Source organism: Cheilinus undulatus, linkage group 5 (assembly GCF_018320785.1).
Source record: "Cheilinus undulatus linkage group 5, ASM1832078v1, whole genome shotgun sequence".
Classification (NCBI taxonomy): Eukaryota; Metazoa; Chordata; class Actinopteri; order Labriformes; family Labridae; genus Cheilinus; species Cheilinus undulatus.
Window position 1 is genome coordinate 36,965,354 of NC_054869.1, and position 16,833 is coordinate 36,982,186.

Genomic DNA, 16,833 nt, shown 5'->3' on the forward strand with positions numbered 1-16,833 from the left:
CTTCATGACTAGCACCACAGGCTAAGATTCTAATTTCAGCTGACAGGTGCTGCTTACTGGCATTGAACCCAGCATAATCCCCCTAGAGGCGGCTTCACTTAAGTCTCACTTCTGTTTCTGCAGACGTTCAAGAGCTGTTCACATATATTTTTGCAGCACCGGTGTCAGTCTCACTTGTTTGGTAATGAAGCAGCACTAGCAGCTGCATTAACATCCCTCTGAAAAATAGCATTTTTTAAATCAGTATGCATATTCAGGTACCTGGTTACACCTCTGAGATGGCTTTCTGTGATGACTAAAAACAGAGTGAAAACTTATTGTTGCCTTATTTCAGAAAGCAGAATAATCAGAGTGCTGCAGACCATGACATAACTCCACTTAACCTTCAAAAGATAAACACTCTTTTTAAACAAAAAAAAAACCCATAAATCTCTGAAAACAACAGCCAAAACATGAAGATGAAATAACTAATCTGGACTGGTTATAGAAATGACACACACAACTGCTTTCTACTTTTTGGATCCAGACTTTCTTAAAGTGTGGGAAGCAAAAGAAAGATGCATGTTACTCTTTCTGACAGGTTCCAATTTTCTCTGTTTTATGTAGCTATAAAAAGAACCTCCTTACAGCTCCTCATAGCTTTGCTTTTTGTAATAAGGCAAGGGACACTGCTTCAGCACCTTTGGACTTGCTATATTTTCTGCCTTTCCCTTGATCCATCCATCTCTTTGTCACAATAGATGAGTGAAAATATGTCTAAGAGGCATTTAGCTGTTCCATAGGTTTTGGATCAGTCCTCTGAGAGACATCTTACAGTATTTTTATATCCCTTCCTTGAGTTCTCAGCCGTGGCTTTCTCTCTCATGGACACTAGAAGCTCAGTATACAGTACCTGGGCTGAGAGCCAAACTTCTATAGTACTGAAGAGTTAATGTAATGGGAAAAGTTTCTGTTTTCTCATAAATCTTCTTATTTCTTAGTCTTTGTTCCCTTTTCCTATTCTCCTCATTGGTTTCTTTTAAAATAAGATATAAATAGTAACAGGAGACATTGCTTCAACTTGTATGACTCTGTCTCTGTATACTGCTCTCATTTTTATTCTAATCTAATATTTCATCTTTTTTCCCTTTAGTCTGATTAATGGTTTTCTCTTTCTTGCCACTGCTACACCAATTTTGGCTTGATGTACTGTATGCCTTTAGTGTTTTTACTCTTATGCGCCTGTTCCTTTCCTTAAGTGGATTCCATTTTTAAAAGAACAGCATAATCTAGACTCTGAATTATTGTGAAATAGTGACATTGGTAGACATCTGCAGAGATACACTTTATGGACAAAAGTATTTGGCTTCACCTGTTAATTATTGAATCCAGGTGTTTCAGTCAGACCTGTTGCCACAGGTGCATAAAATCAAGCACCTACCCATGCAGTCTCCATTTACAACATCTGTGACACAAAACGGGTCGTTCTGAAGAGCTCAGTGACTTCAAGCGTGTTACTATGATGGATGCCACTTTGGCAATAAGAAGGTTTGTGAAATTTCATCTCTGCTGGATATTTCACAGTCAACTGACATTATTAGAAAGTGGAAGCATTTAGGAATAACAGCAAAGTTGTTTTTGTTTTTGAATAACTTGACTGGCCCGTACAGGGCCCTGACCCCATCAAGCACCTTTGGGATGAACTGGAATGGAGATTGCAAGACAGGCCTTCTTGTCTATGGTTAGTGCCTGACCTAAAAAATTCTAAGAAGAGTGGAGGCTGTTACAGCTGCAAAAGGAGCGACGGTGAATACAGTTTCATTACAGTCCCTGTTGGTGTGATGGTCAGGCAGCCCAATAGTGTAGCTTTAGACATACATAAGAAAAGAGCCTTTTGTTTTTGTTGAGTGGAACGATTTCACTGCTCTTGAGATAACCTTTATGATATCTTTATAATTCACAATCCCTCTAAAGCAATTTTAAAAACATGTTATATGGAATTTTGGTATAACAGAAGACTGTGTTTTCAGGGATCCAGGCTACCTTTATTTTCCTTGAACCAGTAGTCACAGTAGCTCTGCACCAGGCTCAAATCTTGTTTAATTGTTTGGACTTCAGGTGTGCTAACTCTTGACTCCAAATAGCTCATTTTGGAGTTATTAGCCTCAGGGTTCACTTACTTTTCCAGTAGCATTATGAATGTTTAATGGCTGTTTTCAATGCAGATTTAAAATGTTATAACTGTTGGTGTGGTATTAGGTTAAACACACTGTGTGTGGCTGTACTTGTGACTTAGATGCAGATCAGATCACATTGGATGACCGATCAATTAAGAAAACTAGATAATTTCAAAGGGTTCACATACTTTTTCTTGCCACAAACTGAAGATAGTTTTCCATCAGTAAAATTCATATCCATGTTTGAATTTTTTACTCTGACTTGTGTGACCAGGAGACAAAAATGTTTGCCCAAGGCTGTCAAAGGTTCTTCAGCACAAAGCACCACACTTCTGTCTGTCCACATTCTTGATATTTACAAGGGTAAACAGAAATGTACAGGGTAGAGAATTAAATTTTTAACAGAGGAAATTTTGACAGAAGTGCATCACTGAGCCACTGTCTGGTCCTGCCCAAAAAACTCTAGACCTGAAAGTGATGAATCACTTTAATGGTCTGAACCCATAATTCATTTAAACATAATTCTGTCTTTTCACATTTTTACAGCATCTTGTATGCTCACACATATTTCCATATATTGTGTTTAGAGACGTACAACTGTTAATCATCACTATGCTTTCTGACTAACTGTGTCCTATTCCTTCTTCAGTGTACAACGCAGTGGGACTTGCTGCCTACGAGCTGTTCGACAACGTGGATTTTGACCAGTGGTTCAAGAATCAGCTGCTTGGAGAGCTTCAAGTCAGCCATCACAGGTATTTTTAATGAACTGATGCACTGATAATAAAACTTTCAGACATTTTTATTAGGTACGTGTCCTTTTGATAACATCCCTCTGGATATTTAAGTATGAAAGTCTGATAACGGTGCAGAACTCCAGGATTGTTTTCTAGCTCAAATCTGCCTTCGCTTTAAAAATAAGGGCTGAAGAGTCACCTTTATAACAAAAATTCAATGTGAAGGGCTTCCCAAGGGAAGGTTTTTTTGAAAGCAGAGTTTCTTATTTCAGCTCCATTGTTCTATTTTTTCTAACATCTCCTCCGGCCTCTTCAGTATCCGGTATTACTTTTAAATGCTGTTAGGAATGTGATGACTCTTGACTTTGTCACATTGTGCTTTAAAATGTTATAAAGCCTTGAAACAATAATAGCAAAACTTGAGGCATCCAGGCTGTTCTTTCAAACTTGCTCTTTGATTCTCAGTTCAGACTGAAATGGTGTCTGTTGCTTTTCATATTTGGCATTCTTCTGATTAGCACTAGAGATAGCTGACTATTAACCTATGTCGATGTATGAAGCTCATTGTGCAATGATGGTAAAAGGCTTATGAGCAACTAGCTGGGTCTTTGAGCATGATCATAGTTTAACTGCTACTTGTTTACATGACTGGTTCATATAAGGATGTCAGGAGCTGAAGAAGAGAGGCATACAGACATGGGAGAAACAGGTGAAAATTTTGAGATTGAGGTGGCGTCTTGTTTTGACAACAGAGTGTTTGCGAAATGAAAAGCTAACGGACAAGACCAAAAAGATGTGCTGATATTGCAAGGGACTGATGAACAGCACAAATAGCATAGCTAACACGATGCAGAATGTAAAGCGGCACCACCATGGGAAGCTAAAGGCACCACATCATATTGATAAATATGAATAAGCCCTCTTCTTCTAACCACAGAGAATACTACTCACATTGACGGTTTAAGGATTTGGCTAATGAATTACTTATTAGAGCCAACTTCTCAAAAATGTGAAAGGACATTATACAAGGTCAGACAAGGTTAAGAAAAATTGGAGTTCACCTTTGCTTACTTAAAGAGACTTTCTTATTTGTGCTGTACGTGTAGTTAATTTTGGATTTGTTTTGAAAATCCTCTTTTACTTTAAACTTAAGTATAATAAAAATCATTTTCTAAAATATTATTTTCTGTAACTTTTTCTATTAGTAACTATTCAGCCTTAAAATGAGAAGGTGTCATGACCCAGCTCACAAGACAGAATAACTTAATGGTGCACAAGTCTATTAGAAATGTAACCAAAGCAGAAATGGTTGATAAAAGAGTGAGGATTGTCTGTCAGGTAGCCAGTGTGTTGGATGAGTGTATGATCTGTGATTTGCATGAAGTATTGTATGGTGTTAAGATAAATTACTGAACTAAACAACTAAAGTAAGATGTGCCACAGGCAGCAATGATGTGAGGGTGAGAGATGGATAACATGATGAGCACAGGCTGACAGCTGGATTTTATGTACACCTGCGACCAGCAGGAAGATGCACACAGACAAGAAAGGGCAAAGACCCTGCTGTGGGGAGGGCTGCAATAGAGGTATTACTTACAATATATACATTAAGAAAAATAATCTCAAGTCTGGACATAATGCCTGGTGGTTATGAGCCTCTGAGAGGTATACAGGTGCCGGACAGTGCAAGTACAGTGGCAGGTTAGTATTTGCCACCAGCCAAATGTGGGTATTTTTGAGCAGTGTCTGGTGAATTTGCTCAACCTACCAGTCGCTGGGGCATGTAAGTAAAAGTAACATAACTAAATGATTTTGTGACTATTAACAACATAAATTGAGTCCTTTTTTTGCATGTTTTTACCAACTTTATGACCAGAACCAAGCAGACCTGATCACAAATTGACAGAAGGACCCTACCTACTCCTCTCTGTGTCAAAGCTGCTGTCAGGTGTTTACAGTGGGCTGTTTGCTGGGATGGTTTGACTCATTATCAGATGAGTAGTGTTGCAATTGGTCCGACCTGCTTCTTGCTTAAAGTGGTTTTAAACACCTGGTTGTAATACTGTAAACCATGGCAACATTTACAAAGGTTTAACAGTATTGAAAAAAAATGGATACCAGCCAACCGTGGTCTGTGTCAAACCTGATATATGTACTGTGGATATGCCCCTGGCTCTTACTGGCACACCAGCATTATTAGAAAATTAAGATTAAACTATGCTGAACCCTGTGAAAGGTTATGGATGGTATCATGAGTTGAGTGTATTATTACATCCCTCATTTGTAGCAGCTTTTAACTGTTGCAGCCTCAGCTCTGATGGGCAAGTAAAAGTAGAAAAACGGTGTCACAAACGTCATCCTGACACAGACAGTCCTGTGATGGATGAACACATTCAAAAAGTAAAGATAGAGAGTTGTGAGACTAAAATAAAGAACAAAGAATTGGCTTGCACACATAGACACTGTGACAATCAAAAGAAAAAGCCTGCAGCGCTCATGGAGGTCACTCTCTCAGGTTGGCGCTGACGTCAGAGGCCAGACGCGCTGATGTCACCGTGGCTCTGCTCCCACACAGTTCAGGTGTGAGTAACCTGTCCTCTTTGTACCTGGGTCCTTTTATTTTTAGGGTTCACTTCACTCCTATACAATGCCGCTCATACTTCCCTTTTGATTTTGAAGTTTTACTCGACTTTGTTTTTTATTGGAACAAAGTGAGCTTATGGAGACACAATAACCAGGTATGACAGCCAGGCCTCAGGGACGCATGAATAAAACATCCAGAGAAATGAAACCAATGGCCAGACAGTGCTGGGCTGCAGACAAATGCCCCCTCTCTTATTTTTGTCTGTATGTTGTGTATGCAAATTCCCACGGACTTTTATTAACTCTACTTTCTGATAATTGCTGAAAAGAATAGGAAAAAACTAAGGAATGGAAAAGAATATTGCATTGCAGAAAATGCTGACCAAAAATGCAGTAAATAACTCTTGGTCACTAACTTCCCCTTTTTCCATTATTTATTTCCTTTTTTCTTTCATGATTAAACATAGTTGTATTGTTGCCTTTAAATCAGATACTTGCTATGATATCAGCAAAGAGGTGATAGATGTTTTTCAGACAAATTTAGCATAGCATTAAAACTTCTCTGGGAATTGTTAACCATGAAAACACCTTAAAATACCTTCCCCTTTAGAGCAAGCAAGTAAGAGTCTTGCATGTTGCTTTTATCCCCCTCTTTGTCCAGCTTTGAAATGTGGTCTAACTTCACTGCACCAATTCCCTCTTCTAAAGCTATCCATTTTAACAGACCAAGTTTCTTTCCTAATTTCATTTTTTTGATGGTGGAGTACCAAATATCTAATATATTAATGAATCTAGGTTGTCTCTCATACAGGCAGGTATCTCTCTTCCCCCAGTACTTACTTGAACTGGGTAACTGGTTGTAGACACTTCAACATCTTTCCATCGAGCTACATATTCATTATTGCACCAATATAGAAGTAGGCGCAAATGTGATGCACAGAAGTACTCCTTTAGGCTAGGAAGTGCCACTTCTCCAGAGTAATTACTTTAACTCAAATTACTGTAGCTGAGTAGTTTTTTGGGGGTATTTGTACTTTTTTTGAGTAGTAGTATTTGAAATCAGTGCTTCTACTTAAGCTTTGTTCTTGTCAGAGAAGATCCACCTTACTGCAGATTTCCAAGAGATACTGCAGCTCTGTCATATTGTAAAATATTTTAATTTCAAAAGTATACTTTAACCATATGTAGTGTGGAGCAATATAGACACTTAAAATGTTTTATTTAACTCTATTTAAGTTCATGTAACACTGACAATTTTGTTGTATATTTTACTTTGTAATAGAAGTGTGACTCTGCCTGAAAAACCTGGCTGGAGATCTATTATCTTGTTTTCACCAATAAGGAAAGATCATATTTTGCTGTAAAACTCCCCAGTACTTACTCAGTACTTGAAGTAAACTTTTAATCAAATATTATTTTGTTTACTGGAGAAGATTAATAGACCAGCACTTTTACTTTTCCTTCAGTAAATTCTAACCAGAGTAACTGGTATCACTGGAATTTATAGTAATTTGGAACATTTTGAGGGTGTGTAAGCACATGCACATCATGCACACATTTGTATAAGCAAAAATATGTCTCACATGCATTACAACCCAAAGTCATGCTGTCTCCACAACTTCATCTGTATTCTGTGCTTTGTATTTGTGCTTTTTTAATGAAAAATGGCCAGAAAACTATCATCCCCAATTCTCACTGTTTGCTATCATCTGATTTGTTTTTAATCTTCACTGAAAAGTCTGCAAAGGACTATGTGAGCTTATCTTTTAGAGTCAGGACTCTGGTAATCCCTGGTAGCTATTAGCCATATGGTTTGCTGTTTTTGTGATGCCATTGTTCTTCATGCGCTTTAGGAACAAAACTGTTTAAAATATCATTATTTAGCAATAGGGTGGGCTCTCAAATTTTCAACAACTGTTAAGCTTTATTTTTAAAGAAAGTTTGAATTCCCCTTGATTTCTGTGTTCTCTTAAGTTGGATTACATCTTGTTCTATCAGATTTCTGATGCTCCCACATTCGTCTCAGGGTACTTGTGTAATGATACTGTAGAGTCGGTGTTGTCATGAAAGCAAGGACGTTTTGGGATATTGTCCCTCCCTTTGTAGAGTTTACTTGTTAAGCATGACATCAGATGCTTGTGTTTTCATGCCTCTGCCCCAGTGATAGCCATTTGTCAACAACAGAGGTTGAAACGTGACAGCAAGACAATGCTGCAAAACAATCATGGATCTCAAAGCAAAGCAGCAGTGGTCCAAGGAGGAGACAAACGCTCTCCTGGCTGTGTGGGCCTTGGATGGAGTACAAAGAAAGCTGGAGGAAACTATGAGAGCTAGGGATGGACAAATGAATCAGTATAACATTGATATTGGTCAGTATTGGCCCTTTTGAGTAAACATCCGCCTTCATCAAATAATGTGGGCATGAGCTGACTTTAGCAGGAGATGCTTATCTGTTGTGTTATAGCAATTACAATGCTGATGTTTAGCAAACCTTGCAGCTGGTTCAGAGAAGATATTTATTATCAGGCAGGACAAAAAACTGTTCTGTTTGTGAGGTCAAACATGGGAGAAAACATTGGCATGTTTGGGGCCTTACTCCAAAACAAGTAATTAAAAATGCATCATCATCGGCCGTCAGTAATATAAATATCAGTTTCGGCATCAGCCCTGATTTGAATAATCAGTGCATCTCTAATGTGCAAGTGTTGCTAAGAAAATGAGCACACTGATGCTTGCAGCGACATTTTGCCAGCTTCAGCCCATGAAAAAGCTCATCACCAGCCCTGGAAGTGGCTTAGTAGAAAAGGGGGGTAACTGATTCAAGGATAAACTGAGTGGATTGATGAGGTTAATTGTCAAGGCCACAAACCACCCAAGCTCCTCTTCTTGACCCGACACTGTACTTTGAATGTTTGGATTATATCTCACCGAGACGTATAACCACCAGGCGTTAGTTCCCGTGCATGCCTCTTGTAAACACACTTGCAAACTTGGATGTGTGGGCATTTTCTCTTAAAGAGCTCAGTGACCACTGTGAGCCAGTTATTACCTCCACCAAAGAGGTTATGTGATCGGGTTGGTTTGTTCGTTTGTTAGTTAGTTTGTTTGTTAGCAACATAACTCAAAAAGGTGTGGACGGATTTTGATGAAATTTTCAGGAAATGTCAGAAATGGCATAAGGAAGAACTCATTAGATTTTGGGAGTGATCCGGATCACCGTCTGGATCCAGGATTTTTTTTAAAGGATTCTGTACTATTGGGAGATAGGGTTAATGGTGGAGGTCTGCACTCTCTTAGTGCTTTTCTAGTTGTGTTTTAAATCCTTCTACAACTGTTAATCCAAGCTTAAACTCCCAGTGGGTGAGGTTTTCATATTTCCCTATTATATATTCCCAGATTATTCTCAGTCAAGAATCCTGCTGGGGATTTTTTTAAAGCAATTATAGAATATGCTCTTTCATCTTATATCCATCACTTCAAATGAAGTAATGAAATTAACAGTAGGTCTATTATTGTTGCTTAATGGACTGAGGATAATTGTGTCACAACACCTTCTATATATATACTTTCTAAAACCACTTGTATTTTTTCATCCATTCCAGCACATTCAGACTTCTCAAAAACATCCCACAGCCGCTCCACAAGCTGCAGGGTATCCACTTTGAAATTATGTGTATGCTGTGAACTTTAATGTGATACTCCACACACTTTATGTACACTGTTTATTCACCCACCGAGTTCAGAAAGTTACAAATCCCTCTTCCATACTGCAGTGGCTCGAGTTTAGAAGAGCTTTCACTCTCACAGCTTCAACCTGTGTGCAGAGTCTGTAGCATCAATAAGGGGCATGCTAATATAGGCACAGCAGTTAAAGCTTTATTGGTGGATGTTCCTTTAATTGATGCTGCTTTCAAGGTCATTCTCAAAGGTTTTTTGGAGGATTTGTCAGAGGATTATCGAGGCCATGCCTTAATTGTTATATTATTGACTTGTGATTCTTTGTGCTTCAGCAGACTTTTTCTCGATTTTGTTCAAGTTTGTTGCTCACAGACACATTCAGAGACAAAGCCACAAATGCTGTCTTCAAATACTCCTCCTTGATTGCACAAATGTTATGTTACTCAGCAGTTCTTTTTCTCTCTTTTGGCAAATGTAATTTGTGATTATTTTTGGTTTCAAAGCCTCCACGTAGGTGATAGCCATGGGCATTATATTTTTGAGTTGTACGTCTCAAGAACACTTTAAGGACTTGTTCTTGTGCAAATGTCAACTCTGACTCAAGGAAGAACTGATTAAATTTTGGAAGTTGAAGGTCAGTGGTTAAGGCCTCATGTCCATTGAAGAGACTAGATCCCTTGTGTGGGACTCTTTCTTACCCCAAGAAAACATCCACATTCTTATCATGTGTTACAGTACCACACATGGGTTAAAAAAAGCAGCTGGGAGCCTCAGACTGATTTAACCTCTGGTTATGGCTTAGTACTAGTAATGTCAAAGTAATATTTATTGACCTTATTGACACATTACTTATCATAATTTATTTTTAAGTCATACAGAGGTGAAATGTTTCCTGATCTCTGGAAAGTTTGTGTATCATAAAACCTTCAGCACACTTCCATCAGCTGTAGCAGATAGAAGGCTAATCTTTAATCATTTTATGCAGTGCTATTATTGTCCTTGTCACTAGGTGCTTAGTGTAACAAGGCCAATTTGCATGGTCAAGTGTGTTTTCTCCTCAAATAACTGCATATGAGCTCAGCATCTCTGCGCTCCGGTGCATATGTTTGGTGATAGGCTAAGAACACTGAAAGTGGAGCAATAGGTTGTTCAGTTTCATTTATTTTCAAATTTTTAGTGCACACAATTTTTGTTTAGCTCAAACAAAGCATCACACGACTCACCTGCCATTTGAGCACCATTTGAGCAATGGTGTGACTTGCAAATCGAGACAGACAAAGACACAGGCACACTGCCACTTGTAGTAGTAAGATAATCCTAGGCAAATAATTTGAAATCAAGTTAAATGAAAATCATAACTTCTTTCAATCCATTTAAGTGAAGAAAGCACCCAGGAAACAGTCAAAATCGAGGGCTATTTGTTAAAGAAGGGGTCACACTGACATTCACCATTGGGATTCAACAATCACTTTATTAGGTATACATGCTCATTAATTCAAAAATGGAATCAGCCAATGATATGGCAGCAACCGGTGAACTGAGGCAAGAAGACATGGACAAGAGGATCTTCAGAATTTCAAACCGAGCATCAGACTGGGGAAGAAGGGTGATTTTAATTATGTCATTGGGACCAGATGGGCTGGTGTGAGTAGATCACAAACTGATGATCACCTGGGGTTTTTATGCACAGCCATCTCCAGGGTTTACAGAGAAAGGTGAAAAAAAGACAAAAATGCCCAGGGAGCAGGGAGACCTCTCCTTAAGCAGAGGTCAGAGGAGAATGAACAGACAGGCGGAAAGGCAGGCCAGAAAGGCAGCCATAACTCAAATAACCGCTTGGTGCTACCGTGGTTGTGCAGAGGAGCATCTCTGAATGCACAACATCTTGAAGCAGTCCAGCCACACCAACTATGTAATTAGAGATACATATAATATCAACCACCAGAAACAGTGTTTAAAGCAGATTTTCATGGCCGTATTTAGTTGCTGTTATCAAAACATTCCCACAACCATGCTGCTCCGATTGCTTTTCTTTGCCCTCTGGGTATTGACTGTTGGACCATTTCTTACAGCTTGCTCATTCGGTTTTTAATTCACTTTAGAAATGACAATAAAACAGTGAACATTACCAATATGCTCATCACATGAAGAAGAACAGCAAAAACAAGGACAACAGGAAAAATAAAACAATCCCAAAATTCATGTCTGCTCTCCATATCAGTCTCTGAGGTGAGGATGGAGGTCTGCGTCCACCTGCTCCACACCTGCAGGATTCTCCATTTGTCTTTGTCACTTACCATGTTGTTACCCAAGTGGAGACTATCATTTAGAGTTTCATTGATTTTCATCAATCCTGCTTCTGAATGTGTTTCTCAGGCAATTTGTGTTATTATTTGGTATTTCAAGTTCCTCATTTATATTCTTCAACAATCAGGTGGTTTCACTAAAGGGGGTAAATTTACTGTTTTCTCATTTGCTGTGCATGCAGCTGTGATGAGGTTTTTTTTTCTTGATAGGCATCTGCTGCTGCTTATCTGTTTATAACTGCACCATGCTCCATTGGTTTAAGCATCTAAATAGTTTAAAGATGTAGTGCAACAGCTACAAAATTAGCACGTTATTTTAAGTGTCCTAAATGTGCTGAGTTTTTAGCTACTAATAACACATGAAGGCCTGAAACTGACCTGAAATTGAGGATACTTTTTATTTTTTATTTTTATTTGTTATTTAAGGAGGTATTTCATGCTCTAAATCTGTTTTTAAGATGGTGGAGGTTATCATCAGAAAGAAATCATTTAAATTTATGTCCTTTTTAGATGTCAGTCATCTCTGCATATGATTATTATTATTATTATTATTAGTCTTTATTGTAAATTAAAACAAGTTTTGAGCTCATACTGTAATTCTACCTGTATAACTTCATATGACTCACCAGCAGTGTTGTAAATTAATAACCACCTTTATCAACAAATCTATTTTGCCTGACTTATGCCTGTGGCTAAGCCTTAAGCAACCACTGAGCTCCTTTTTAAAGACAAAAACAAAAGTTGGTTGTCACTTTTTGGCTTTATGGCACCCCCAGCACGTACCCCCTGCATATTCCCACCCACGCACTTGTTGGCACGAAACAACAGTTTGACTCACTGTCAGTTCTCGCCTCCTGTCTCCACCGCAACCAAAACAGTTGACATACCTGCAATGATTTATCATTTCTCCGAGCACAGAGATGACAGCAAGTCATCTTTGAACACATAAACAAAACACATGACTCCTTCTAGGACAAGGACAAACACCTTGATATCAATCACAGTGACACCTCTGAACAGCCTGAAGAATCTTTCGGTGTCACCCAGAGACACAGTGAGATTCAGATACAGTGTGCTCTATCACTCAGCTGTCACACTCTGTCAGCACACAGGACTGTGAAACACTTTGGATTTCTGACACTGACGTTGGTCACCTGGCCTTTGTGTTGTGTATTGTTTGAAAACTCTCCTGCTGACCAACTCATAGGTTTCATGTGGCATCATTTAATTTGGACAAGCCCAGGTTGTACTTTTACAGAGCCCCATGCATGAAGTAAAACCCAAAGAGCAAATAAAGTGATGTTTTTAGACCTCCAACTTTGTCTGGCAGCATTGAACAGACCTCTCCTAAACCTACCATTTTTTTGTCCTTTTGCCTTTATTCAAATGGGAAAGGTGAAGAAAGGTATGAAACATGGGGAGAGAAAGTAGGGGAAGACATGCACCAATCAGCTTTGATACCCATAAACAATCCCTCAACTAGTGCGTTTAGGACTCCTGCTTTATGGCCACCTGCTTTACTAACTGAACTAAACCAGTGCCTATGTTTTAGAGGTGGGATGTAAACCAGTATCAATACAGTCACCATTAAAATTTCTGACAAGGTAATGATTTTTTCAACACGGTCATCACTGGTTAAAACACCTGTGTTGTGTTGTGACAGACAGCAGCTTAGTCTAAGTTGAGTCATCAGCATGTTTCACTCTAACTCTAAAGAGCAACAATATTTCAAGCCAAACATCACCCGCTTGTATCTGTGTGATTATTGTGAAGCACAGATAAAAGGTAGAAGGTGTGATTTTCCTCCTGAAGTTTGTCGCATGTAATAACAGCAACATGAAGCAAGTGTTCGCTTTGCAGAATTTCTCCATCTGCCTTTCTGGAAAATATTACCTCAAGACGGTTCTTTTTTAGCCTAGCCCTGTAGCGACTTGTTCTACAATGGCTTAAACAACTGTTTGAAGGTGTGCTTAAACTAAAGCTGTCAATTTGAATTTTTCCTCGTGATTCATCTTACAACCTTCATAGTTAGTGGGAGTGCAGTTTTTTTCCAAATATCATTCAGCCTCTCTTTTAAGTAAAATAAAACTTTGCAACACACGCCATGCTTTCTCTTCTTAAACCAGGTGTTAAGAGCTTGACAGACTTGAATTGCAGGCACCGTCATCAACTGGTCAGATTCAAGCTGCAAAGATTCAGTTGTGATAGCTGCAACTTCCCTGTAACATTCTGAAATGGTATTGTTGCATAATGAATCTGTGGTCTTGGCATCTTCAGTCTTATCTTTACCCTATTAAAATCATGCTGGTACTGTCCTCATCGTTAGATGCTCAATACAATAAGGCCAATTTGCATGGGAAGCCCCCCCCCCCCCAAAAAAATAAATAAATAAATAACTGCAATGTGGCTCAGTGTCTCTGCACAGGTGAGTATGTGCGGTGATAGGCCAGCAACACAATAAGGGATGGATTAAAGCTGTGCCTTTTGACTTATCTACTGTTTAGGGGCAGTCACTTTTTTGTGGATCTTTAACAAAACATCACACCATTCGGCAGAGCGGACAAACAGTAACTACAACTGAAAAAATAACAGCAATCAAACAGTGATATCTTAGTGAATGACTCCAACAATAACATGTGACACATCTCCTGTATTATTTAGTTTAATATATGCTTGGAGAAGTGCTGTAAAGAGAGCGTAGTTTGATCAGGGATCGTTGAGCAGGTGATCATCTCATCCATTAAACACATACTTTTCCTTACAAAATTGATGTTCCTGGATCTGCTGCAATTTTTTTGTCCTCCCGCTCGCAGCAGTATCAAAACCGCCTGCTCTTGCAAGATTTGCACTGGGTCCTGCAGGATCCTGCTCCCAATGCAGACCTCTAGTATCTATCTTAAATATCTAATCCAGACTGTAAAACCTGCTGTGTCTCATTAATATGATACTTTAACCTCAAACTCTTAATAATGTTATATATAGGTTACCACAGAGATAGACAACCTTACACAACTTCTATCTACCTTTTCAAAACAGAATTGACACACCATTTTTGTTTTATCGATACTGGGGAAACTGTATTGTGGTATACTCAAATTTTGTCCACATGGATTTCCCATGTAATAGTCTGAAGGATGACAAGAGACGCTGACAGCTGTTTGAAGTTATGGAGGTTTAGCACAGATGAGTCACGTCTAACCTATGACTAACAAAAAAACAACAAAAAAATACCATCCACCTGCCACTCCATCTGCCTCCCCATCATTTCCCTCCAATCCTCTGGCACACTTAAAAACAGTAGCAGCTGTATTCTCCCTGGATGAAGCAGATATTCCGTGTTTGTAACTCACAGAAATGCACCACTCTCTTATGCTGCATGTAGAGCTGGGACCAACATTTATCGGAGTCATTTTAACAGATGTCAGATGAAAAATCTAATCAACGTATGGATCAAGATGTTGTCAGTGTCACTTCTGCTGATTGTCACACTGCAGAAAATTCCAATCTTAACATTTCAATTTAGCAATATCACATTACACATACTATAGACCACTCTTACTGGATAAATCTACATAAATATCTTATTTGAAGGTTTAAAAAGGGGCTGAACTATATTTCATTTTACACTTATGATTGGGATAGCACATACACAGTGGACACATTGTGCAACATGCATTATAATTCAAGGAATCTGAAGCACATCATGCTGCAACTTGCATGGAAAACTAATGCTGAGTTTTCTCTTTTCCCTGACTAGTCTACATTAAAAGTCTGCGATATCGCCATCAGCAGACAGACTGCATGCACAGCAGTCAGTTCTCTGTGTGTTTCATGTATGTGAAATCAATCAGACCAGAGGTGACGAGGCTGTCGTCACAGATACATCCGCATGACGCTTCAGGCAGATGCTCAGTTATGTGAAGTGAGTCTTAATTTAGTGTATTTGATATCAGTCGCATCTCTGCCAGGTGTTTATGAATGCTGTAGCCACATATACAATCTGTTAATGGCACAGATGTGCCCTTGATTGTTAATGGGGCAGCTGCAGGTGTGTGCTGGTGTGTGTAAGCCACAGATAGCTCAGCATGGTTTCATTTGGTGCATGGTGAGTTTTTATTGAAATTACACCCACAGGGTGGACAGTCCAACTTAAACATTATTAGAAATTGTTGATTTATATCCAGTTATTGGTAGACACTTTACGAAGGGCATATCCTCTTATATTATTTATAAAGATCTGACATAAATCCACCGAGAGCTCAGCACAAGAAAACCCTCCCTTTAATGGACAGAAACATTGCATTTTTTTCTTCCACAATAATAAGATTATTTTTAGGTTCCTCGTCGTATGTGTTGTTCAACAAACATAAGGAAGACAATCATTCTACATCATAACAAGCACAATATTAGATAAGTTAAAGTAGGGATAAACGATTTAGACAAAAAAATCGTATTGCAATTTGGTCTCATGTCAACTTTGATGTCAAATACAATATTGAAGAGGATGATCATTTTTCATATTATTCTCGTTTTTAATGAAGAAAAACACACAGTAGAAAGAAAAGTAGGATTTTTGTAAAAAAAAAAATACTTGAATGTTTGCATAATGTGTACACACCTATATAAACTACATATTTTAAAATGACAATGCAAAATCAGACAATCAATCAATCAAACTTTATTGATATAGAACTTTTCATACAAGACAATGTCGCACAAAATTCTTCATAAAAAGCCAGATAATTAAATAAAGATAAAAGGAAATACGACCCAAAGCCACTCCACCAAACCCTCTAACCCACCCACCCCACAATCCATACACATTATTGGCAAAATACATCATAGATAAAAAGGCTATAAGAACAGGAAACATATGTACCCAGTATGCACTGAGGAACCGTCCTCTTAAAGGTTTAAAATGAGTAAAGACTGGAGGTTTGGTTAAAGTGTAGATTCAAATCAACACATTCAGCCTTGGTAGAATATGAGCTTTATAAAGGAAATGCCCATCTCTATTACTAATCAATAATCTTGGATATCTAACTGGATTTCCACCACAAATTGTTTCATACAGATTTACAAAATGATTTTCAAAATTTCCTAGAGGAGGACCTTAGACCCCCTTCTTATATATTAATTATGATTAAATAAACCTTATACTGCTGTGAGACACAAGTCCAAGTCCGTAAACCTCAGTGCTACCAAGTTGCTGCTTAAAATTTTGGAACAGCCCACCCTAATTTTGGTAAAATTGATAAATTGTGTGGTGTAGTGAGAAATGTCATATTCCTCTCATTTGATATTGATTAAGTTAAGTCAAATAGAGGCCTTTAAAATTCTTAAATTTGATGTTAAAAAGTGTGCAGGAACCCT

General features: G+C 38.4%; 1 protein-coding gene across 1 annotated transcript in view; it reads left to right on the forward strand.

Moving 5' to 3' along the window:
• The window catches only part of ipo11 (importin 11), a 261,649-nt gene that overhangs the window by 100,820 nt on the left and 143,996 nt on the right, over positions 1–16,833 (forward strand). Inside the window, exon 15 of the mRNA XM_041787347.1 lies at positions 2,806–2,911. Within this exon, the coding sequence (XP_041643281.1) occupies positions 2,806–2,911 (106 nt within the window). The remainder of the gene's footprint in view (positions 1–2,805; positions 2,912–16,833) is intronic.